At 39.5% G+C, this 27,394-nt stretch overlaps 1 protein-coding gene across 3 annotated transcripts in view; it reads right to left on the reverse strand.

Moving 5' to 3' along the window:
* Window positions 1-648: 648 nt before the first annotated feature.
* Window positions 649-27,394, reverse strand: part of NRXN1 (neurexin 1) — a 765,322-nt gene continuing 738,576 nt past the window's right edge. For all 3 annotated transcript variants that reach the window (XM_014962458.1, XM_014962460.1, XM_014962459.1), the window contains 2 exons: window positions 22,774-22,861; window positions 649-4,039 (listed from right to left, as the gene is read on the reverse strand). In XM_014962458.1, the coding sequence (XP_014817944.1) occupies window positions 3,732-4,039; window positions 22,774-22,861 (396 nt within the window). In that variant the 3' untranslated portion in view covers window positions 649-3,731. The remainder of the gene's footprint in view (window positions 4,040-22,773; window positions 22,862-27,394) is intronic.

Here is a 27,394-nt window from a genome sequence, read left to right on the forward strand (position 1 = left end):
CCATCCCCATTCAGCAATACATTTAGGCAACTTTAGACACTTGCTTAAGTCAATAGGATTAGATGTTTGCTTGAAGTTACCCATGAATTTAAATGCCATGCTAAATAGGAAAGTACTTATGTAATGGATTAGCTCTGGTTGAAATTTTGTAATTATTATCTAGGAATGTTTTTAATGACCTGAAATACATTCATTTTCCATTACTTTTTAAACCATCTTCTAGACAAGAGAAAATATTTTCCCTTTCAACTTTTCATCCCATTAACCTTACCTTCTGCCATCTTCTTTCCATCAGAAAAAAACAAAAAGTGGCAGAAAAGGAAGGGAATTTTTTTTTTCATCCATAGGGGAAGAGGAACATGAAATGTTAATTTCTTCATTAAAAAAAAAAAAAAAGCTAGAAAATTTCAAATGAAGTAACTCTATGCAAAACCAAACAATGCATTAATGTAATTCATACTTTTCTAACAGGGCCAGTTGAACACAAGACTTGTAGAAGGTTTTCACTTTAGTGTACAAATGGCTGCGAGGTCACTTCTTCCTGACATGAATTTCTGTAACTTCATACTACTCTGCCTTTTTTTTTTCCACTGCTTTAGGATGAACAGGTACTCCAGATCTACGACCAAGAGAAGAAACAAGCCATCATTTGTATTAAGAAACATTTTTATTAACAAAACAGTAAATTCCACTTGCTTAGCATTTCCAATAATGAATAAATTGGCCTTGCAACAAATAAAAAAATCGTAAATATCTATCACAGAAAGCACTATAAGGTTAGGGGCATTGGGCCTCTCTTTGATGTCTTAGGGTTGAAAGTTTCACACGTTATTTAGTGTTTTGTTAAAAAAGGCAACACAATACAGTCATAGAAATGAAGCCATCTCAGTCAAACAAATTAGGTTATTATAGAGAAAGGATCCAATTTTATGTTAGGTAGTTGGTTTATGTATGTTTGTTTGTTGCTGCTGTTTTTAAACAAAAAGGAATTTAAATCCACTTGCTGGCACTTCTGATACATCCATATTTGTTTTTTGTTGTATTATGAAATTAAAGAGGAAAAAGGAGAACCTTCAGAAACAGTGTTAAAATCGTGTTTGCTTATTATAGTAGTAGCAGATTATTTTTTTTCCTTGATGTGTGGATTTAGTTAAAGATTAATCTACCAAACTGCCTGGAAGTTGACAGGACCATGCTATTTCGTTAATGCAATCAATACAGAGCAGAAAAGACCATTTCATCTCGCCCAAACCATATTCTGCCACGTCCAGTCTCCTGTCATCAGATTATTCTTGTTCCTCTACGTACCTTCAAGCACTGAAATCTGAACACCACCTGGCTTTCAACTTCTTCTTTCCCCCCTCCAGCTGAAGTCTCTTGCTTCCAGCAACGACCTCCAGTAGACCTGACCCTGCCATTCCCTGAGTACAGCTGTCTTGTAAAGGTGGGAGAATTCTGAATGCCACAGGTGAACGATCATCTAAGGAATGAACATCAAACGGATTTTGTGAACCTGTTCTCATTATTATTTTTTTTTGCGTAAATGCTAATGAAAATTAAAATTCGTTTTACGATCGCAACATGACACACCTCAATGGGGTTGGCAGCCTTCAAGAGAGGTGTTTTCATGTCAGCTACGTGTGTTTTTAAAGTGCTCTGACTCCCAGATAGATAGCTGTACCAGTTTCCAGCCTTTTTCATCAGCTACAGTGAATAACACACAACAACATATTTTGTGCCTGCTGTTTAAAGCTAATTTTAAATTCCTCCTTCCTGTCTGTAAAAGTGTGAACATCTATATCCCTCCCAGGAGGCCGCCTGATGATTTGGTTGATTTCTATTGAACTACCCTCTTTCTGCCTAATGTATTCCCTTTGAACTTCTGTGTAAATAAAATGTTATGCTATGGTTTATTGCTGTGAACCTAATGAAATAACACTAGAAAAAAAACTTAACATGTAAATTACGGCATTATATTTAATATGTTTAACTAAAATGCATTAATGTTTTATATATGCAAGAAAAGCTATGTGTTACTTTAAAACATGATGAACTTATATCTGTCTGGTTATGATGTCTTGCAATACTACACAATCAACTTAGCTAAAAATACTTTTTCATATGTCAAAATGCCCACCATTGAAAAATACTATCGTGCACCTCAACGTTATTTCCTTTTTGGAGAAAGGGGTAAATTCTGCAGTAGAATCAGCCTGGATAATTAAAATGGGTCATCTGAGATCTTTTTATCACCCAATGCTGTAGTAGCTGTCGTTCATACAACTGAATGCCAGATAAACACTATACGATACTTCCTAAGATTCTCAAGAAACTCATCATTCTCATAATTTCTTAAGAACAAGGTTTCTGTAAGGCAAACCATGCTCTCCAATAGTGAAGCTTTGACTGGAAGCCGAAGGCCAGTTTAAGTCACTAAATATTTAGCTAATTAATGAATGTGTATTTCTAGGAAAATTGGCCATTCTGATCAACTTCATTGATGCATATCAGGAGCAAGAGATGGGGACAGGAGGGAGAAGACAAATTACAGTAGAGATATAGTTTTGCTTTCTAGTCCACTTCTTTCATACAAACTACTGAAACTTAATTGCAACGGAATAGAGGCTGTACAGGTAAGAAAAAAATTAGCTGACTCTTATATACATTCATACACATCCCCCTTAGTATAACCACTACACTGTAAATTAAAAAAATTAGAAAGAAAAAAAAAGAAAAAAAAAAGGGGAAGAAGTCTGGGACAATTTATAATGGCTGCAAAAAAACTGAAGTATGTCTGTTGCTCCAGATGTCATAAAACTCTCTATACCTAGCAACACTTATAACATTGAGTTTACCAAAAATGGCTGAAGAGCAGATATAGTTTGCATTTTCTATACAACAGGCTATAAAACATCACTTATCACAGTCCAGAAAGCACATATAGATGTGTTTTTATATAAACATATGTAATAACATATTAAGCGTGCATGAAAATTTCCCAATGATTGCATCTATGCCCTCTTGTTTGTTTTTTCTTTCTTTTTTTTTTTTTTTTGTGCCTTATATTCCAGATTTTTGTTTTTGTTTTTGAAAATAAGGCCTCCGTACTATTTTCCTCACAACCAGAAAGGGGCTTTTTGAAAGTATTTCTACGTAAGTCTTCAGAAAAGCCAGCACTTTGTTTCAACTGCAAGTTTCCAATCACTGCTTCACTGCACCAGACGGCAAACTCTTTATGTTTGCTTGTTGAGTCACCACATTTAATGACAGTCTTCTCTGACAATAAGACTAACTTACTTCTCAAGAAAGCGCTAGCACTTTGGCTAAATCCAGAATCATAGGTAGCTTCTTTTTTTCTTTTTTTTTCCTGTTTTGTTTTTTTAATTTGTTTTGTTTCATATTGTGCCTCGATGTTGTAGTAATACTCCTTGCTTTATGAGTGCGTGGTGTCATCATCATTGTCTTTCAGAAATGTTCCAGCAACATAAAGACAGGCAGAGTAAATGAAAACACTGTGGATGTTAGGGAATTTATCAGCTCCTGTTTCTGAAAAACAAGAGCGTGAAATGCTTGTTTTTAAAAACAGTCTTTCCTTTCTGATTGCATTCCCTGTCTTTTTTGTTTGTTTGTTTTTTGAATGTGCTTCATAAAAAGTAAAGTAAATAAGTTTGTATTATGTCTCAGATAAAATGAAGACTATTTCTATACAAGCGTTCTTTTAGATGTTGAGATCAGACATAGTACTCCTTATCCTTATTTTTCTTGTTTTTGTTGGAGCTTTTAGCGCTGTTGGGCTGTTTTTCCTTGATGACAGCCCCGTTGGATTGTGCTGAGTTACTGATGTAGTTTCGACTCTCGTCGACGTGGTAGGATCCTTCGTCTCGGTTCCTGTACTTGTACATAGCATACAGGAGGATGAGGATACACAGCGCCGCCGCCGCCACGATCCCGACCACCATGCCCGTTGTGCTGCTGGATTCGCGAATCACCTCGGACGAGCCAGGGTACTCCCTTCCTCCTCCTGCCCTGGTAGGGTTTGCTGTGGGGAGATAATGAAATAAGGGAGAGGTTATTACCCAGTTTGCACGTTGAGGAGTTAAGTCAGATCTACCTGCTACAGACATGCATCCTTCTAATTGTGCTCACTAGATCTGGACCCCCTATCAACATACCCTAAAGTATGGTCCAAAACCATCCAGGTTTGCAGCCCTTTCCATTTCCCCATCTGTCAGCACGACTAAACAGGCTTTTAAACAAGGAAAAGGACAGCAAGGAACATCTCTTTCAGCCTTCAAAACTATAATTTCTCCAAATGCTGTTATTAAGCAAAGAGTGCCTAAATAATCTGAAATAACAGGCGTGCCACAATTTAAATGCCAGAACACTAACATCTGGGAGGAAAGTTCCTCCCTCTCCCACTCCCTCCCTCTCTCTTTCTCACCTTCTGTAAAGAACAGAAAGTGACACTATAGTACTGATTGAGAAGACAGTGATGATAAGACACACTACCAAACAGAATGAGGGAAAAAGATAAAAACTTCCCCTAACAATAAATGACAGCATCCAATAAGTTGGCCACAAATAAGGTATCCTCAGCTTTCTTTTACACTTCCCTCAGCAAGCTTCTCAATTTCTCTTTTCCTTCCAATATTTTTTCTTTTTTTCCCCTGAATTAATTATATTTACTTTTATTACTTTAAGAGAGCTATCCAACCCTACCTCCTCTTTTCTAATTCACAGAGTCCTGCTTGGATAGGGCTACACTTCAGAGCACTTCTTCACTCCACTTCTCCCATTCCTCTTTCTGGCACTGATGCCAACACCAGACATTCCTTCAAGAAACGTTTTATGCCCAGAAAAAAACTCTAAAATTGCCCAGAGCAAGGGCTCAGTCTTCTATGAACCCACCTCTCAGGCCAGATTCCGGTCTTTTCAATTGTGAACTGAACTGACCTATGTCTTCAGACTGTAAAGTCTTCTTGATAGGAACTATTGTGTTGTCTGGCACATTTTGTCCCCTTGCTCAGCCATGTGGAATGAAAGCCTAATTCCAGGAGGAACTTCTAGGTTAAATGCTCACAGCCCACACAATGCTTGGGCATTTCCCATCATCTCCTTTCTTTATTGCATTTGGGAGAAGGAGGAGAGGTAGACCTTTGTAAAGAACCACTTTAAGTGGTAATAGCTGAGATGGATCTTCTTCTGTAACTAAGCAAGTGTCACGGACAAAAATGAATTGACCCGGGTCTGTGCAACGTTCCTCTGACTTTAACCAGCATTTCAAAGAATCACAGAGTGATATGGGGTTGGAAGGGACCTCTGGAGATCATGTAGTCCAACCCCCCTGCCAGAGCAGGTCCACCTAGAGCAGGTTGCACAGGAATGTGTCCTGGTAAGGTCTGAATGTCTCCAGAGTCGGAGATTTCACCGCCTGGGTGGCCCAGGTGGGCAGCCTGTTCAGTACTCTGCCACCCTCAAGGAAAGAAGTACCTCATGTTTAGATGGAACTTCCTATGTACAAGTTTGTGCCTGTTATCTCTTGTCCTGTCACTGGGCACCACTGAAAAGAGACTGTCCTGACACCCATCCTTTAAGTATTTATAAGCATTGATCAGATCCCCCCTCAGCCTTCTCTTCTCCAGACTAAAAAGACCCAAGTCCTTAAGCCTTTCCTCATAAGAGAGATGTTCTAGTTCCCTACTCATCCTCGTAGCCCTTTGCTGTCCCCTCTCCAGCAGTTCCCTGTCCTTCTGGAACTGGGAGCCCAGAACAGCACACAGATTTCCAGACCCCTGAGAGGCTGTGTGCCCTCAGCACTACCCGCCTTGCCTCAGCTCAGGAGCAAGAAAAGAGAACCAAGGTGTCCCACCAAGAAGTGCAGAACACTCTCATTAAGCATCCAGGCTGGCTCATAGAAACTGCGGTTTAAATCATTATGCAGGGCTGAAAAATGCAGTCAGTAAAATAGAAATGTTAACTAGGAGTACTATTAAACACTGGGTTTGCAACATATTCCTAATATCAGCTTCATCAGGCCTTGCCTACACCTGGTGTTTCCCTGGAGTGTATTAGTGAAGTGTCGTGCTCAAGGTGCACAGCAGTGTACCATGGCCCATAGTCACTTTTTTTGCACTGCAAAGACATAACAGGAAGATGCCGATTTTAAGGATTACCACTAAAGGTAATGCCACAAAAACTATTTACACAGGTCAAAAAATTGCAACGATTTTGGACAACCAGAATTAAAAGCAGCCACCAGTGACAGACATCCACTATTGGCCTATGAATAATAAAACACAGCAAAAAAAGCCACAAATCCCCAGAAGAACTAAGTTCCCTCGCCACCTTGGTATTACTCATCATTTATTTATTGGTGATTTGTGTTCCTACTGTTGAAACACCACTTCCTGGCAGTTATCCCACATAGGTTTAAAGAAGGTGACATTTTATTTGCCTGAGAGAACAGAGGCACCACAGCAAGACTCAAGAAAACTGTCATTCGTGTCAAACAGTATTTTAATTATTTCCTTCCCCCCTCTGAAAGTTCTTAGTTGTTCCGAGTTGGTATTTTCTATGACTACCCAAGAGATCTTGAACTTTCCCTTGAGAAGACTCTAAGATTTTTTTTCTCATTTCAGGGTAGATACCAAGAAATGTGGTCTGTCCCAGAGTCATCAGTGGCTGGCTTAGATCCTGTTTCTTCATTGTAGCTATTGTAGAAAATGGAAGTTCTTTTACACATAGGGTGTCACTTACTGTTTTACAAGAGACAATGCGTTGGTGCAGAATAAAGACTCCTGAGCATTTCCGTAGCGAATGAAAATGAGACAAACTCTTATCTCACTGCACGTGATTTCAGGAAATTAACTTCTGAGAAATAATAGAAGCAACTGAATAAAACTCTGTCAATACCTGGTGGACTAACAGCTGCTCTTTCTCTTTAAAATACAGACATTTGGGCCAAATGCCGTCAACTAACTTTACAATTAATGTCTACTAAATGACACCTAACAGCTTGCTCAGAGGGAAACATTCTTTTAACATTGCAATCTAAAAAAAACCACGTAAAGAATATTTTTCAACGTTACCTAAACTCCTGCCTTTCACCTGATGGCATCCTTTTATTTTTAAGAATGTTTTCACAATTATCTCATTTATCCCATCTGTCTGAGGAATATTCAACCGCTACATTAATGTTATTTAAACTTAAAACATTTTCAAAGCATCTGTTGTTACATTTGTTTGGACTTCTGTAAAAGGAGCAGTTCAGCAAGGGAAATGACTTCTTGCTATTTTTCTTCCATTTACATTAAAATATCCTAGCAGGACCTAGCAGGGCCTTTGCAAGAGAAATGAAGTAGGAGGAAATAAGAGGAAAGTTTTACAAAGCACGTGGGGCTGTCTGTGAGTGTTTTAGGTAGGAAGGGCGAACGGAGCACGGGCTAAAGCAAGTGTCCTGTTCAGAGATGGGGAGGAAAAGGCCACTGGGAAAACTGGCCAGCCTGCACTTCTTCTGAAATCTTTGCAAATAAACAAATCCACATCCATAACATTGCTGAAACGGCTGCCTTCTATTTAAGTAAGACCGTTATTTGACTAAGATTCAAGGGGAATTTAACTGGATTTTTTTTCCCCCGCAAGACAAGAACTATTGCAAGGGACAATGGGTGATCTTAATGAAGAGCAAGTGAAGATTGTAAGGTTATGGAAATCTTGCTCTTCGCTTCCCAGCTCTTTGAGAAACACACGGTGCAGTTTTCCTCCCAGCATCTTGCTGGCTGCACCAGCACAGCACCAGAGGTATGTCTAAGGGTAACCTTGTCTGCTACTCAGTTACAGTCTCTGTTAGCATCTGCAGCATCAAAAAAGACACTGACTTCATCCCAGATGAAGTTTCTTATTGTAAACAAGAAGCAAACTACCTTTTACGTGAACGTTCACATTAAATGTCATCAAAACTACCCCCATTTCAAAGAACAAAAAGTCATCCCCAAAAAATCCTGAAAACATCTATAATAAGTTGAAGATGGCTTGATTAAGAACAAGAAGACAATCATAAGGACTGTAATTATGCTTGGACCATGCCACAGTGAGAAGAAACAAAGTCATCTTGTGGTGCAATGATCCCTTCTTCACTTCCCTGATGTGCACCTTGTCCTCTTAATAGCCTTTTTGAATTGCCTCAAAGCCCAGCTTAGAAGAGACTGGTTTTCAAAAGCCTCTTCCACCACTTAGGAAAAAGTTTGCATGAAATAACAGCAACTGAGCACAGTTTTACATTGTGTAATAATGGATTAGAAAGTTATTATTCTTGACTGTATTTCTAAGTGGTTTAAAATTTAGAGGGGAAAATCTGACTATTTTCAGTGCCCAGTTTTCATTAATACTGTGAAAAGAAAATTGGAATTGCAGGCTCCCATGGTGTTCGTGAATTGAAATTAGCAGACTTAAAAACAAAACAAAAAACCCAACAAAGGGACCCCAAACCTGGTTTCTTTACATTTATGCCTTCCCACAAACTGTGAATAGGAAATTACTCACAATACAAGAATGTTTAACTACTGCTTTTGCAATGAGGCATGAAGGCAATTATATACAGGACACATATTAATTTTCACTCTGTGTGCTATCATTGTAGACCTGTTTGTGGTCGACTTTCCGTAGCATTGTTGGATTCTGGTGAACTGGTTTCTGAGCTCACTGCAATTTCAACGTCTCATTACAATGAGTGTGTCTGAAAAGCAAATCTCAGCGCTTCCTCGGCTGAACCAGTGGGGTAGATGCAGCCCAACTGCAAAACCAGGATGAGGATCTGGAGAAGAGAAGTCTGGAGGACTGGAGAAGTCTGGAGAAGACTGAGGGGGGGATCTGATCAACACCTATAAATACTTCAAGGGTGGGTGTCAGGAGGATGAGGCCAGTCTTTTTTCAGTGCTGCCCAGGGACAGGACAAGAGGTAATGGGAACTAACTTGAATATATGAAATTCCACCTAAACAGGAGGAGGAATTTCTTTCCTTTAAGGGTGGCAGAGCCCTGGAAGAGGCTGCCCAGGGAGGTGGTGGAGTCTCCTTCTCTGAAGACATTCAAACCCCACCTGGACATGTTCCTGTGCAACCTGCTCTGGGTGGACCTGCTCTGGCAGGGGGTTGGACTAGATGATTTCCAGAGGTCCCTTCCAACCCCATAGCATTCTGTGGTTCTGTGATCTGCTCTAAAGTTGCGCAAGAGACTAAGCTCAAGCCAAACCTTGGTCTGAATATCTCAAGGGTATCTCAGGCTGCTCCCTTCCTACCCAGCCTCAAGTGGCTCTTGAGGGGAGGCAAGAAAAGGCTCCCAGGGGGATGCCCATCAAGGATTAAGCTGCAGTGGGAGGGAAGTAGTATGAGGTTGTTCCATATGTGGCTGCTATAGCTCAGTGACCAACTTTCATCAGACTTGGAACAGTCTATATGCAAAGCCAGATCTAATCCACGTGACAGAGGTACCATGGCGTCATGATTCAAAGAGCATGGGAGCCAAGACCTGCACAGACACCACACTGTGACGTGGTGGAGGGCTGTGGTGCTTGTGAGCTCAGTAGCTACATCTGCCATCTCGAACTCACCCCATTGCACCTGCTCTATGGAATCTGTCAGATGCTTACTGAGTTTGAGGGAACAAGCCAATAACCTACTTTGAAACTTGTCTAAGAGAAAATTATTAAGGTAACTGTTCTACTCTGCACACAAAGCGAGGTTCTTTACTTGCTAGAAATTCAAATTTTGAAGGTTCTCAGGAGGAAACATACAATGCATTAAAATACCTCTAAAGTGATGTTAACAAACTTAGCTAGTCATAGTCTAGCATCAAAACACCATCCACAGCCTAAAATGTTGGTTTGCTGAGAAGCTAAACATTATCTCTGCACAGAATATAGTGCTTATTTCCATTTGCCACAGATTGCCTTGAAATAATTTACAAATCCTACCAACTCCTTAGGACTGCAGGTTTTGCAAGTAACATTTTTTTCCTGTGGTTGAGAGGCGAGAGGGTTGTTGTCTCATTCGTCTTTAAATGTCAACAAAAGTCTCAAGGGAGATAGGTTAGTTGGTAGCAAAGTGCCAATTGATAGAGCATATAAAATCAATGGTTTTTTAAGTTAATACGCTCTGCAGAGCTGAGGGGAATATTTCACACAGCTTAACATGAAGCTTTTGTGAAAATGTTTTCCACAAAACTAAATTTAATTTTAGCCGAAGTGGAAAATGTAAAACAATATATCACTTAATGTTTTCAGCAGTCTTCATCTCTGTGCTCTTACTCTATATTTTAACAATTTTGGATGTATTGCTCCTGTTTTACTATTCTTCCTCTCCCAGTATGGATCCCTTCTCCTTTTACCAGTTCAGCTGTCAGTCCTACCTCTCCCTGCTTCTACATTTCTCATTCACCTTTGCGCCTCTGCTTCCTTCTTTTTTTTTTGCATGGATTAATTTATCCCGGTTTTGTGTGTTCTGGGAAGTCTTTGGTAATTTGTTACTTTGCTTCAGAAATTTTGCCTGATCAGCAGAGTCGGTGGGTGGTCTAGATTTTAAATTGAAATATTCCTAAATGGGAAAAAAACCCAAATGCTTTTGCAAATAAGGCAACATAAAGAAGACAAAATACAAATATTACACTACTGATAGCGTGTTTTCAAGCTAGAGCTAAGCTGCTGTAATCGTGGGGAACCAATTCAGCCAGCTAAACCAGAATCTTTTGTTCAGTTTTGTTCAGAGCTTGCAGCTCTAGGTGCCTCAAGACTCAGGTGAACACCAGTGTCACGGCAAGAAAAGGGGAGAGGCACTAGAAACATAAATTTTTGGTGGCAGCTAACTATAAGATTGGCTTCATCGTACCAAAAACTCACAGCATTAGGAACAGTGACATCTGGTCCCCACCGAACTTAGTGAAAGCTGAGCTTGCCAGGACCAAAAAGCAAAAAAAAAAACCCCTAAACTACCTAATCTAGGAGCCAGTTTTCTGCAAGGGAGCACCAAACCGTCGTTGTGAAGACTGAGGAATCTGATGGCTTGGCCTGCAGAGCAAGGAACGATTCTTGCTGGTGAAAAGAGCTGGAGGCGCAGACACCCACGTTCATCTTTGCAGCCGTGGGTGATTCCCCGACTGCCTTCCCTCCCCAAGCAGCTACGGCATGAAGAGATGAATGTCTGTGCCACAAACTTTACATATATGGCTTGAACGTTGGTGCTGAAGGCACGCAGCACTCAATTTGCTCGAAATACTGTCATCGAGTCAGATCCATCACTGACAAAGTTGATGAAGTTCCCTGGAAAAGAAGGGGCCAGGCTTTCACCTGCTCACGCTCTGGAAGCACCAAATACCCAACTACACCCCCTAAATAAAGGCTCGGACACTACTTGTAGATCTATCTGTGCTTGTTCAGCTTCAGTCGTATCACTGCCAAGACCTTCTGTGATCCTCAGGGGGTGGGGAAAAAAAAGATAAATGGACTTCAGGATTGATATAAGTTACACTTGATGTAATTAATGCTCTTTTTCTCATGATTAAAATTATTAAAATGAATAAGATCACCTTTTTTTTCTTTGCTTCTCTCATCATACTCTATAAATACACAACACTGGTGTCTCTGATGTTAGCACAAGGAAAAAGATTGAGATATCTATAAAACTTTGTCTTATTTTGGAACACGATTCTCATGTTCTTGCTGCTTTCAGCTTTAATTTATCCCTTTTCTGCAACTTTTTTAAGGGTATGTTCACAACACGAACTGTGTCTAGATCAGAATCTACCGTTTAAGCCAGCTTACATTCAAACCATCAAAGTCACAAATCTAGACCACAGCTCTTAAGGTTTTGAAACCTATGGGCCAGAATAGCATGTCAACACAGCAGAACGAGGTTTCATTCAGGTCTTTATATAGTTAGAAGAAGATGTCAAAGTCACAAATCTACACCACAGGCTGGGTTTGAAACCTATGGGCCAGAACAGCATGTCAACACAGCAGAACGAGGTTTCATTCAGGTCTTTATATAGTTAGAAGAAGAGAGCCTAAGGTTAGACTATTTCAGGTACGTGCATCCTCATTACAGGCTTGAAATTTCACCGTTCCGATTTATGAGCAATATACTTTGAGAGTACCCAGTCCTCAGGCTTGTCAGATTCAGGTCTTTATATAGTTAGAAGAAGAGAGCCTAAGGTTAGACTATTTCAGGTACGTGCATCCTCATTACAGGCTTGAAATTTCCCCACTCCCATTTATGAGCAATATACTTTGAGAGTACCCAGTCCTCAGGCTTGTCAGCATTCACCTGCCACCTTGCAGGCTGCCAGATGACTAGTCACACACTAAAAAAAACCCCCAATGTTTCCAACGAGGTTTAAATTGTTAGCAAGGGGCTGAAAATTAGCAACAACGGTCCTGCTACTAGGTATGGAAGAGATAATGAGAATTCACACTGTACTGATCGCTAAAAAGTACCGGCAAAAAGTTTACCGTTTGCCCTTATCTCCTTTGTCTGCCAGCGGGGTAAGCAACCTTTCTCCTGCCTGCAGCCTGTTAACATGGTAATTAGTTGATAAGCTGGAGCTGGCATACACCAACCACTTTGTAACACTGTATTAATTGCATTTATCAGGTATTGCAAATGGTTGGCGAGCAGCACAATGCTTGGCTCGCACACCTGTAATCCCCCCGTTTGAATGCAGGAGAACTCAGCTGCAGAAGAAGTGCTGGAGCAGACACTGCCCAGTGGCATTTACAGACCCCACGGCCACTCCAGGCCAGGCTGGATGGGGCTTGGAGCAACCTGGGCTCCTGGGAGATGTCCCTCCCCGTGGCAGGGGGGTTGGAACCAGATGATCTTCAAGGTCCCTTCCAACCCAACCCAATCTATGAGTTAAATCTCTGCCCCGTGTCCCGGGGGTTGGAACCAGATGATCTCCAAGGTCCCTTCCAACCCAACCCATTCCATGAGTTAAATCTCTGCCCCATGTCCCTCCTCGCAGTCCAGTCTGCTCCCCTCTTCTTAGCAAAGCTGTATTTTCTAGTTTCACTCGGGGTGGCTGCCTCTGAGTCCCATCTTTCTGCCTCGTCCTTCCTCCAGATACCAGCTGAGGTAAAGCAAATTTCTCATAGAAATGTAAGGACCTGATTTAACACCGCATTATTCAAATTCTGTCTGAGAGAAAGGCCTGGCATGGAAGCTGAGCAGTACCATGTCGATTCAGGCCAGTATTTTGGCTATAAATCTTTTTATATCTTCGCAAAATATTGTCTGTCTCCTACCACCATGTCCATAAAACAAAGGATGATAAATGATCCTGAGGAAGAGGGGTTTTTTTCCACAAAAAGAGGCAAATTCAATGCATATGCATTACAAAGAAGTAGTTTGGGGATTGCTAGTGTCTACAATACAGTATACAAGAAAATATATGCACTGGATGCAGCCAATCAAAGCAGAACAAAGTGTAGCTCAAGGAACACAATGCACTTGCATTAATCAAGGCACCATCCTCTAATTTCAAACACGCAGTCTTCATTCTAAGTGTAAACTTGATTCAAAAGACCAATTTTTAGGATTATACACTCTTAAATTAGGATTTTTAAGCACATTACTAAGTAAATTAATGCAACGTGTTTCAGATTCAATCAGCCATTTACCTCACCCTTGCTCAAGGAAATCCCTTTCCAAAATTCCTTATTTAATCAGATAAAAGTCTCACTCAAGCCAGCAAATTACTTAACTGTTTCTGAAAACCTCAGATTTGCAATTAGTAATTTACTTATTTTCTGCATTTTTCAACCAACCTCAGTGTGTGGAAATCCACCCACAGAAAATGTTTTGAAAGTCCACATAAGCTTTATTTGGCTTTATTTAATTGGTTTCAGTAAATCGAATGTTTACAAAATAACCTGAAAACCAAATTAGTTTCTCAGGATGCAGATTAGGACAGGTCAGTGCTGGTTTTCTTACACCCTACCTGTGCATTCTGCTTCTATCCCACATTGGAAAGACCATAATTTAGAAGACAAAAAAGAGACTGTTCCCTGTTGGAATTCAGAAAATTTCAATTGGGATGATCAACATGGGCCATGCAATGGGTAATATCTGACTTGGCATTTTTAAAGAGAAAGATTATTTACATCTAAATGAACAATATTGTTTATATATTGAAATATATATTAAAAAAATCCTTCACGATAATTCAAAAACTTTTTTTGGGGGGAATGTGTGTATTTTGCACCCTATTCTCTAGTTAAGCAATTCTTTGATTTTAGATTAAGAAGATCTATATCTTTTTTTGAAAATGGTGTAAATATCTCATAGTGAAGGCTGTCAAGGTGCACACATCTTTATTTCTGTGGCTGTCAACTAAGAATCACAAAAGATATAGAGCTGCCTAGAACCTATTTTCACATATTAGGGATATGTGCACAGAGAATGGGACATCATTATTTGTATTATTGAAAATCTTGAATATCAGTCTTGAAAATCAGGACTGCTTTGTTTAAGAGAGCACGGTCATAGATCCAATTTCTTTTTGTGTGTGTGTGTCTGACAAAGCCACTGCATTAGCAGTCAGTTATTTCCTTAAGGTCTATGTAATACCTTATTCAGCAATTTTGTACTTTGTTAGATTTATTTCCTTTTTGGGGGGAGTCATTCTGGACATCTCTCACTCTCTGGTTAATGCTGAATGGTCTGTACGGCAGGTTCTTTATCTGGGAGTAGCAAAAAGAATAGGTCAAGCAACTGCTTAGATGCTAGGAACAGTCTTTCCTGCAATTTTTTTTTCTAGGGAAAGTTAGGAAGATAGTGTCTCAAGAGCACTTGCATATACTTGTGGGGAGGGAGAGAAAAAACAAGAGAGAATGGATATGAAACAGATTGTGAGACTGATAGTTTCCCCAAAATAATCTCAAGGCCATATTCCTCCACCTCAGCATGTGCTGTGTAAGAGCAGACTTCTCCTGCTGTCCTCCAACCCTGCCCCAGAGCTGCCATCCCTACCTCTCCCCTGCTCTCACTCACCTCCTCCAGCTCACGTTATCTCATGCAGGGGTCGTACCCTTGCCCCCGATTGACTAACATATCTCTTCTGCACCTGAATAAAGGGACACGTGATGTTCACGGACATTTTACTCTCCGTGATCCAGACAAGCACTGAATAATCTAGGGAGTTCCAGGGAAGTCAGTGAGGATGACAGGTATCATCCACGGGTGTTTGTGAATGAGAGATGTGAAGTGCCTCGTTTGCTTCTCTGCATTCACATCCCAGACCCGGTATCGCTGTGGGATCATGTGTTTCAGCTTTGCCTGTAAATACCTTCAGAACTGAGTCAAAAGCAGTGTTTCACATCTTCAAAGAAAAGAAAAAAAGCAGCCTTCTTTCATTGAGTCACCCCTTCTGGGGCAATGAGTAATGTGTCCATTTTTCTTGAATTATTGTTTATAAAATGACTAAATTTCTTCAAACTACTAGAAACATTGCCATCTGGTTTTGTCTATGCTGTGGGATATCTGACTCCAGACCACTGAACATATAACAGCAGTACTAATAATTGTCACTTAAGAAATTTCTCTGAACAAGAACAGTCTTTCCATGTTCAAGGGTTAATGGTTTTAAACTGAAAGAAGGGGGATTGAGACTAGATCTCAGGAAGAAATTCTTTCCTGTGAGGGTGGTGAGACACTGGAAGAGGTTGCCCAGAGAAGCTGTGGCTGCCCCATCCCTGGAGGGGTTCAAGGCCAGGCTGGATGGGGCTTGGAGCAACCTGGTCTGGTGGGAGGTGTCCCTGCCCATGGCAGGGGGGTTGGAACTCCATGATCTTTAAGGTCCCTTCCAACCCAAACCATGCTATGATTCTGTGATTCCACGTTGGCTGCACATATCTGAAGCATGAAATAGAGCTTTTGTCTGCACATATCTGAAGCATGAAATAGAGCTTTAGGCGCTGCCATACAAATAACCCCAGTATTTACATTGGGAATGTTTGCTTTTCTTACAGCACGTTATAGAAGCCCAACTTTCCACATTATAGAAGCCCAACTTTAGGCAAGATTATGAGTGGAACACGAGTACTCCCTCAAAGTTCACACACAAGGAAATCCGTCCATCATTTACGCACCACTGGAGAAGATCTTGTGCAAGTAACAGAGAGTTTTGTATGATTTATAGCAACCCGATGTCGATATTTCTTACCAGTCTTAGAGCACAGTGAGCCACTGATATACACTGATAGAAAACCATTATGCTCAGGAAAAAAGCCAGCTCCCCAGTTTCCATCCATATTCTGCCTTCCGATATGTTCTTATCACTACGACTGCAATTAATACGTGCTAGAAAGCATTAGCCTCTGCTGTCGTCTCTGTATTAAACCTCTCTTTGAAATCCATATGCTCAGCTAGGAGTATCTACTTGAATTTTTCATAGATTATGAGTGGAACACGAGTACTCCCTCAAAGTTCACACACAAGGAAATCCGTCCATCATTTACGCACCACTGGAGAAGATCTTGTGCAAGTAACAGAGAGTTTTGTATGATTTATAGCAACCCGATGTCGATATTTCTTACCAGTCTTAGAGCACAGTGAGCCACTGATATACACTGATAGAAAACCATTATGCTCAGGAAAAAAGCCAGCTCCCCAGTTTCCATCCATATTCTGCCTTCTGATATGTTCATATCACTACGACTGCAATTAATACGAGCTAGAAAGCATTAGCCTCTGCTGTTGTCTCTGTATTAATCTATATGTTCAGCTAGGAGTATCTACTTGAATTTTTCATATTTTAAAGACACATTTAGCTAAAAATAGCTGAATTTTGTCTTAAAGTGTGCTTTAAAAAGAAACTTTAAATAATTTCATGTGGGTCACAAATCCCCTGTGCCAGTTGAGGTTACAAAAAGAAAGGATGTATAAGAGTGTGAACACCACCACTGCCACCAAAGTTAAACAGAATGCATATGAGGAGTCAGAACTCTCTAAACTACGGAAAAAATGACTTGTTAGACTGAAAGAAAACCCTTTTTTTCAGTTCTCTAAACTATGGAAAAATGACGTGTTAGACTGAAAGAAAACCCTTTTTTTCAGCATATGCTATTCTTTTCATTGGCTCCCAACACTGGGAAGGTACGACAATCCTTAGGACTGGCTGGAAAGCTGCAATTGTACTCAGTATTCCCATGTTTCAGTGACGTGGCTGGCAAAGAGTAGAGATCAGTGTTGGTACCATGGATCAATTACCATCCTTAACCTCATTTTCTTAGATAATTTAGGAAACAAATCCTTGATTGAATGCAAATGAGAAATGCCTTATGTATAATTCACAGTGACAGACAGTAAGAGCTCAGACTACTGACAAGAAAGTAGTTCAGTTCAAAATAAAATAATTTGGAAAAAAGCAACATTTGCTTTCTGTTGCTTTGGGGGGGGTGTTTATGATTCATAAGAAAAATAAATAATCTTAACAACTATTTTAACTTCAAGTGTAGGAAAGTTAATCTATATCTGAAGCCTCTCAGTTCCTTTATGTATAGACATGGTAAGTGCTATCACCTGGAAAGTTTGTAAATAAAGCATAATTTTCACCCTGTAGTAGCTCAGACAGACACGTCTATACGTTTTTCAGCTAAGCATTTAAAAAGGCTGACTCAAGGCAAGCCAGCGGTCTTTCTAGTACTGGAAATGCATATAGAGCTGCAGGGTAATTGGACTGAGGCACAAATATTCCCTTTATGTCTCGAGCCATAATGAAGACAGTAGCCCTATGAACTAACTGTAATTTTATTTTTCTTGGTTTCAGCTCCTTGCGCAAAGAATTCCATGAAGTGCATTAAACAGGGCACTTGCAGTGATGTATAAATTATAGGAGTCTCTTCACCTCCTACTGCAATGCCATCTTGCTGCCAGACACGCCAGGAATGCAGTGGAATAATTGGTGACAGGAAAAGAAGAGCAAAACTTCTGACAATGAGCATAAATCATTCACAGTCTGCATTTCACAGCTCTGCCCATTAGGAGAATAGGTTATCAATTCTGAGACCAAACCCAAACCAGCATAAAGTGTTTGGGAATGTAGGGTTCCTGGCCATTCCTAGCCATCCTAGTCACCTCAAGCAGTGGCCTGTTTGCTCTCTGTCTTCTGCAGTGCAATGAGCCTCACCAAGACATAGGAAAATCAACACATGCTCAAAGATCAGTCCCTAAGCAGCTATCATTTTATTAGTGCGTCCTTAATAAAACAGGGAAAGAACTGATCCCATTTCTCCCTCGGAATCAAGAATCAGGGCTAAGCAAGGTAACTAATGCTACCAGCTGGTACCCACCACTGAACTCTGTCCTGACTAATTTTATCTTCTCGCCTGACAGAACAAGTGCAGGACAAGATCTGATACCAATCTAACTCTGTCCTGGGAAGTGGAATCCAAGAGCTGCCAGACAAACGCTGATCAAGAGATGATGAAGTATTTTATTTGGTTGCAACGAGTGAAATTCTGTTGGTACAAAGACACTTGTTTGAAAAATCTTGTTTTTACAAGACCATTTTTTCACTTTGAACGTTGTCTTAAAACTTCCCAATAAGTTTTTCCCACTGATATACTATATATTCCCACTGAATACCATATATTCCCACTGAATACCATATATTCTTCCTTTAAGACTGCCAAAACTTCTATCCCTCCCACTTCTGCTGGGGCCACCAGGAAAGGTTTTTAACCTAAATTGTAATTTAAAGTTATTTCAAGTCCTGAGTTTGAGAAGGATTTAACTGTGATTTGCAAGAAAAGAACTGTGCATATGCTAAAAACTGTAAGGCTCACTTCCCTGGTCTAGATTTCCCTGCCATTAAACTCAATGATTTCACTTCACTTGACCCAGTCTGGACCTCTCTGTGTTTTGGAACATTTCAATAGCTACAGAAGCAGCTAGATAATAGCTAACAAATAAAATACCAGCCCAGTGTAACAGGAACAAATAAGCTGTGTAGCACAAATGCTCATTGACACTCAGCAGAAATCAGAGCCCTGTAGAGAGCCCAGGAAAGGCTGGAACAGCAGCCCTGATGTGCAGAATGGCAATTGGTCCACCTGCAGTTTTATAACCCTTCACATAAAATTAGTGAATTATCCCAGGTCCTTTTTTTTTTTTTGATAGGTTGCCACTAACATTTTTCATAACTGGTCTACAAAATGAAATGGCTTTATTTTTTCCCCGTATGACGTGAAGCTGAGGAAACATAAATAAATATTATCATCATCATCATCATTCTTCATATTGTTATTAGTATTTAGAGTGGGAGAGAGGAATTATTATCATCATCATCATTCTTCATATTGTTATTAGTATTTAGAGTGGGAGAGAGGAATCTGGAGAGACTGTGAAAGCAATACGTGTTGCCTTACTATACAAAAAATAACACAAACAAAATATGTTGACTAAATTTTGCATGCTAATAAATTTGTTATGACTTCATCCAATTAAGGCGCATTTAGCAGTTTGTATACCACAATGAAATCTGCAATTATAATTTTTGTGACTTTATGTTCCAGACAAGTTGATGGGATTGCTGCTTAGCAGCTCCTAATCTGGTCTACGTTTTTATGTCCCGTATGAAATTTGTTGCAAATTGCATCTTTCCATTTATTATTTAGGAGACAGGTGCACAGAAAGCGAAGCTGGTGGTGGCAGACCGAGACTTGTTAGCCACTACAAACTGCAACATATTTACCCTAGAAAATAAGCTCTATTTTAAGCATAAATCTTGCTAATCAGTAAAACTCTAGCTAAGCGGTATTTTCGATGATTTATAGGTTTACTGTATTCAAACTGCCTGTTGAATAGGCTCTCGTTTTGAGCTGAGAACTTTGGTTAGAAATAGGCATATTATGGGCAACCATGATGGAAACAGACAGTTATGGCTCTGCCAATAAAACTGAAGGGCTCTGGCCATCCCTTGAATGAAAAATGTTGACCTGAGAGCGTCATCTCTGGTGCTGGGGTGGATCCTTTTGCTGACTGACCACCAGGCAGCAAGAGAAGAAATCTAATGGGATCTCAGGCTACGGCCTCTGAAGTGCAAACACAGTAAGGTGGTCCTGATAATCACATCTTTTGCCTCCTAGGAGTATCTGTTAGGAAACATTAAGCTTCACCAGCATCAGTGAGGGTGTGGAGAAGCAACTCTGGTTTGTGGAAAGGGTTACGGGGAAAAAAGCTGAACTGAGCCATGGGAAGAATTCAAATAGAGGGACGTATCCTTTTGCATGTCCTGTCTCAAATTAAAAAGGTAAAAAATCATTAATCTGTCACTGTCAACAACATTATGCTTTTCTCTCTGAAGTTCCAGCCGACTGTTTAGGAGTAGCTCCAAGCCAGATGGAGACTGCAGTATTATTGAGAGGGAGCAGCAGCAGTGCCTACAGGACCACTCATGGACAGAGCTTATTCGTAAGACTAAGTGACTAGGACTCAGCTTAGAGAGAGACAGATGCACTAGAAGTTATGACTTCGGTAACACTTTTGCTTCATGTTATTTCAAATATAAGAAAAGGACAAGGCCAACGAAGAGGGAAGCAAATTAATAGCTTTTAAGAGTTGAGAGTGGGAGGACAAGTGACATTTTGATGTGAAGAATGACAGATAAAATGATCCAGACAATTGGGAATACAGAGAACATAATTCCTGTGCCAATCCAAACTTTTTTTAAAAAGCAGTAGCAGTTGGGCTCCAAAAAATGAAACAGTAAAACCGTTCTCGAATAAACAAAAATAAGAAGTGTAGCTGGGGGATGGAAAGCTAAAACAGGAAAGCTGAACACCAGGACATAAAGCTAATGGCGAGGTTTTGCAGGAAGACTAACGTTCCCATTCCCCTTCTGGACCACAGTTTGGACAGAAATGATAACCTGTCAAAAAGCTTCATTCCACCCCTCCCATTCCAGCCCCCACCAGCTAAAGGAGTGTGTGTGGCCCCAGGACCGCCGAGCGCCGCAGCCCCAGAGCTGAGGGGGTTAGAAATTAGAAATTACATTTCTAATACATCCTAATACATTTGAAGAGGGCTTGGGAAAAATTTTTAGCGCTAGGTAACTAATGTAGTGTTTTACAGTTGCCTTATAAATTTTTAAAAATTATTAAAATTATCTACATTTAACGTAGATAAATGTCAATTTGCCTATGAAACAGCACTGCCTGAGTTAACTAAAGCAAGGTAGCGCTTGGCGTGCATGAGTTCAGAGCCACATGAACTACTGCATTGAATGGCACTGGACAAGACAGTCTTGTTGAACTCAAGAATTTGAAAATGAGCAGGGAAGAGCAGAAAAAAAAGATCCTGGAAATTAATTTTCAAACTTTCAAAAAATGGATTCCTATCACAATTCCTAAATAGCTTGCTCATGATGTCTGGGATTTCTGCAAGTGAAATGTCTTCCTGAGAGATATAAAAAACGTGTAAGGTGGGTGTATCTCTTGTTGCTCAGTTTTAAGAATGGTTGTTCCATCTCATGGCATTTTGAAAAACACTCTGAAATTCTTTTATTGGAAACCATAAGAAACCAACTCCAAGTGTTCTCCCAACTCTATAAATATCTTGGTTCCTGGAAGACCAAGTTCATCAAACACTGAGATAAGTCATAAACGTCTCTATCTTTACTTAAATTTAAATAAATAATTTTTGCAGGTGTATTAGGTTATGTGACTTCAAAAAGGAACCATGCATCTGCATTTGAAGCAAAATCACATTTGTTTAAGGCAAATTTCCTTAGACATATTCCCTGCTCCCCAATTTGGGTGTTGTACTAAGATGCCTTAGTTTTGATTTGCATTTATATACACCTCAGTCTTAAATTTCATTGATTTCTACTTAAACTACATATGGCAGTACACAACAAATTTATCCTAATTGCTTTACTATTAACTATTATGGCAAGCACCGAATACTACCATATTATCTAAAACACCTGACAGCAGGTGTCCTACCCAATAGAACAGAATTCAAGAGAATAAGAAAAAGTGAGATATATTTGGTACCAAGAAAAGGTAAAAGCTAACCCATGCCAACAAAGAAAGCAGTAGTTCCTTTGACATTTGGGATTTTTTAAAGGTTATAGAGCAACATAATTCTTCACATTACGAAGTTTTGCTCTCCTTTCACATCCATGGTAAGCATTTCCAGTTTTAGAGAAAATATGTAGTACTTAACTGAACATGAAGATAAGTAGAGAAATCATATCAGAGAGAAAAATTAGTACCAAATCTCCATTATTTAGTGGGAGTACGGAAGACATGGCAAAAACACTACAAAATTTTTTTCCAGGGAAAATAGTAGACTGTAAAAGTTTTTCATTTCTATTCAGAACTGAAACCAACGCTCTGAATAGTCTTGGCTTGGAAAAAAGCCATAAAATGATTTGAAAATTGAGACTGCTGTATTCTATGTCTTCAGTATTTCATCCCATAAACAGTAATTCAAAATGAACTCTGCTTCTACTACTGAGATAATATGACCCTTGAAATACTGTACTTTTATCTTATTTGGGGGAAACGCTTAAGTAACAAGCTTTCTCCTAAATTAAGTTTATCTTCTTTATCACAACAACACAGTTGCAGGGGTCCCAGAATGACCTTCCCAGTCCAACCTCAGGTCCTCGCTTGAGCTATAACCTCACTCAGATCACAACTATCAATATGGTCCCACTAAATAGGATTCTGGGGATTGAAGCATGCAAATATGAAATAAAAGTAATAAAAAAGTTGACTAACCTAACCCACCTGAGCTCGGCTCACAGGGATCGATGTCCTCATCATCGCTAGGACATTCAGCCGAGGCCACCAGGATGTCATCTGTGGTCTGCAAAGAAAAGAAAAGTCAAATAGATATATTTTAATTGGCTGAACATGTTGTAAGATTCTCACTGGCATCTTTTTTATTGCACAGATTTATGCAAGGCTCAGAGCATTCCAGACTTAGTATTTAATGGCACAGTGACACTCGCCAGCTCTGTATTAATGGGACTTTGCTTTTCAATTCGCACTTGTCAGCTTTTAGAAGAACTGTGTTAGATACCCAGTGAAGGCACTTAAACATTTTAATATTTTTTTGCAATAAGAATAGAAAGCAGAAGGATAGAATATGTATATTGGTGCTACTGGTCTTCCCTCTTTATCTCCAGTATCTCTACTATCATATTGCTGAAAACACTGAGAGCATTACAAAAGCAAATCAAAATCTCGAAGTCCCTGCAGCTGTTAGAACTATCAGAAATGTAGGGATGTTCTTCCCCATTAACTGCACTTGCTTTCTCAGATATAGAGCCAAAAAAAAGGGAAAAGACACAAACATAACCCTCATTGAGTAGAAAACTACTAAATGAAAAGAAAGTCAAGGAAAGAGAAAAGTAAGTGTATGCAGTGTAAGAAGATATCATCCTTATCACCCTTTCCTAAATAAGTGAAAACATCCTATTTTCTTAAATAAGTATTTCCTGAGTGTGCCATTTTCTGAGAGGCCCTAGGAACATCTGTCCAAATCAGATGATTCTTTGTATAAAGAAAACAAGCACATCAAAAGCAAGGAGGCAAACCAGGGGATGTAAGATACAACGCACAAGAAAGAAAAGAAAGTGGGGATTCCTATCTACCGCTTCCTACAGTGCCACAACAAGGAGATATTCAATGAAACACTGAGGCAATCAATCTGAACCTGATAAAATGAAATCCCTTCTGCTCAAGCCACCTCTGAGAACAGTAATTTAGAAACGTAATAAGAACATCCACAGTTATTAGGGGAAATAATAGCAGGGAAATATAAACTGTCATGCTCCTGGTCATTTCTCAAGCAGTTACTAATGAGGTTAGGAAGAAGCTTCTCCTATGGGCAAGACACTCCCTAACTGCCCATTTCAAGCTTGTGTTCACCTCACTGAAGGAAATACACGGAGAGAATAAGAAGACTACATGGGATTGAAACACGAGGCTAAGGAAATAGGCAAAAAGCCACTTTCAGAGTGAGTGATAAACATCCCAAGGCAAAAAGCCACTTTCAGAGTGAGTGATAAACATCCCAATGAACAGATACAACCCATTTTGGCAAATGTGAAATACTGTTTTTTTTTTGTGTGTGCATAAGTATAGGAGAAGGTCATCACAATACATCAAAGCTTTACTTCATCCGTTTGAGTCTGAACGTGTAAAAATTTTATGACCAAACCCTAACCAGCATTGTTTGCCATTATTATTCTAACTGAAGTTTTAAAGCAAAGCATATTACAGTAATAGGCTTTTCTTTGTCACGCTTCAAGAATATTAATGAACACAAGGCTTTCAGCACTTCTGTGAAGTGGGAAAGTGATACGGGAATACATTCATTAATATGTGAGGCATAACAAAGAAAAGCCCATTATAATAATATTATATTTTACAGGTAGAAGACTGAGGCGTAAGAGAATGAAGTAACTTGCTGAAGATAACCAAAAAGTCTACAGACAACAGCTATGTTATGTCACAGTTTGACACCAAAATGACAAAAATGGACTTTCTTTATAACTGACACAATTTATAGCTGGGGAAAACCACTCTGTAAATCTGCAAGACTGCCAAAATGAGCTGTAAAAACCACAACTAGTAAGTATAAAAAAGTACTAGTAAGTATACAAAAGAGTACCATGCATCTCCCAGTTTCAGTTTGGTCAGTTAACCCAGAATGTCGCATTTTTCCTCCTGCCCATAACACTGGAGAAGACAGTAGACTTTTATGACCTGCCGCCAGAATACTGACCAGTTCCCAATTGATCACCAGGGCATTGTACACAAATACCATTAAGCAGAAAGCATCATAGGCACACATAACAGTCAGAGCAAGAAATCATGTTGTGTGAGACCTGTGGAGTTCTGTTTAAAGGTGCTTCGGTACATGGAAGGATGAGCAACCTTGCTGAGGTGAAATGATCAGATAGAGTTACAGACTTAAGGCAGCGTCTCTGATTTTTCTTGATATAGGATAGTATGGTCAGAGTTTACTTTAACTCTACTTTTTATGCACTGCATTCAAAATTACCAGAAAACAACTATGGAAAAATCATACACGTTAAGTATTTTAATGTATGAGAGATACTTTGCTCAGTTATTTGTAAGAGGGAGTGTCAAAACTGCCTTTATAAAGTGACACTAATTCAAATCTACGGAAAGAGCATTCACACTTCTACAAGAACAAAGGGATGTTCTTGACTGATAAAAGTGCACGTATATTATAGGGACAGAAATGAATAGCACCTTAAATAAATGTGAAGACAGCATGACAAGAAAGACCTCATTAATTTCTCAGCGTATTAAAGGAAATAATGTATGTTTCAAAGTCAATACTAGATATAAAACTAATTTTGTTGCAAGCAATAAATCAAGTATCAGTATTTGAATAAGAAGGGAAGCGGTAAGGTGATGTGAAAAATGTTTTCTTCATAAAACTATGTCAGGAAGAATTCCCTTCTCCGTTTCAATTAGGAGATGTGTACAACCTCCCCCTATTCTCCCCTCTCCCCAAACCCAAGTCCCTCTTTCTGACTTGTATCAGAAAAAAAAGGCAAAGGAGCTGTGAAAGGCAAGTGAGATGGTACAGATCAAGGTACAAATGAAAGCCATTGGACTGCTTAACACAATTTAAAATGGGATTAAGAATTAGCTAAAACACTAGAGAGTAAAAAGAATACATAAATACTTTGGGCCAGTTACCAGACTTCTTTCTCTAGAAGAGCCCTGACTGATGGGACTTCACCTGGACAAAGAGCAGGATTTAGACCTAAGGGTCTCAGGCAGCCATGGGGTACAGATAAATAATGCAAGATAGAGATATATGTTTTACGTACTGCACATTATCTTTTCCTCATGCTTTCCAATTTGGATGGGAAGATTTAAAGCAAACCAGTTCACCTAAGCGAATTGCAATTGTTGCTAGCACTCTGGCTAATTTACAGGACACTGCTTCGAGCATTCTCATTAATCAAGGATTTAAAAGTCAGTGGAAAATCCCTTATTTACAGTGAGTGCCTAATAGGATAACATCCAACTGGTATCATCATAATACACGATCGGATTAGAATGTCTCTTGGGCAAGTTGTTCAAATTCATTTAAGAAGCGAAACTGTAGCTGCAAGAGATTAAAAAAAAAATAAATTAAAATAGCAGGTGTACAACCTGGAAGGCCAGGCAGAATTTCTTTTGATTGCATCTTCTTTGTGTATTTTCAGAGCTTTTCAGATTCATTCTGCGGATGTGGTTGTGTGATTTAAAATGCAGTCCATTGTAATACGTGGCTTCTTTAAAAGTTGGGACATATGTTCACATTTCCCAAAAAGGATGGCAGAAAAAGCTTACAATTAACGTGCCAATATAAAAAACAGACCAAAAAAAAATTACATTTTTTTTAAACCTACAAGCCACTACATAATGCAGTTTGTGACAATTATTCATGGGTGTAAACCCTACAGGAATAGGTCTTGCTTTCATTAGTCAGGTCTGCTTGCAAAAAGAAGGAGTTCAGGATTTGTCTCTTAGCCAAGAGTTTAAAATATCACCAATCTGCCACCTTGCCTGAGGAAGGAAATGGTGACTATTTCAAGCAAGCTCCTGGCCAGATCAAAAAATGATGCTCTAGTCATGGCTTAAATACAGCGACAGCCTGTAGCTGTGGATAAATATCAAGCCACCTCAAAGGTTACTACCATGGGTTCAAAACTGGTACCAGCAATTATGGTTGTGCCCTTCTAATAGTGCTCTTTGAATGCTATGTACTTTAAAAAAATTAATTGCAAATGAGTAAACAACAGAGGAGAGTAATTTTTTTTTTTTTTGATTATTCAGTTTTTGCATGACTGGGCATAATTACATACAATCTTACTCAGTTTTTATGTATGAAGCCTGTTACACCTGAGGGTACCAGAGAAATATGATCTCAAAATTAAATCACCAATCTGAATTGTGCATTCATTAACAGTATAATGGATCCTGCATATTTTCTCCTGTAGTATTCCACCAGCTCTCCTTTAAATCATAGCACCCTACAGCTACTCTGAATATAGTTTATTCCTTGCTTGCTCAATAATATATTTTATCCCATGAGAACTGTAAGTAAATCCAAATTATACAACAGTTAAAAACTCGCAGTCCTAAATTATTATATGAATTGTAAACAGCATAACTGCTCGTGACTACTGTCGAAATTATTTTAGATGAGAACCTCAACTGTGTAATCAAAACTATTCTTATTTACAGCTGTGGAGCTTAATGATACCAGCCAGGCACCATTGTGCTTGGTGCCAGAAGCAGCTGGAAGGAAAAGGCTCTGCTCCGAGGAGCTTACAGCTTGATTTTGGACAACAAATGAGCGTGA

Source organism: Calidris pugnax, unplaced genomic scaffold (genome assembly GCF_001431845.1).
Source record: "Calidris pugnax isolate Ruff unplaced genomic scaffold, ASM143184v1 scaffold147, whole genome shotgun sequence".
In the NCBI taxonomy this organism is placed as follows: domain Eukaryota; kingdom Metazoa; phylum Chordata; class Aves; order Charadriiformes; family Scolopacidae; genus Calidris; species Calidris pugnax.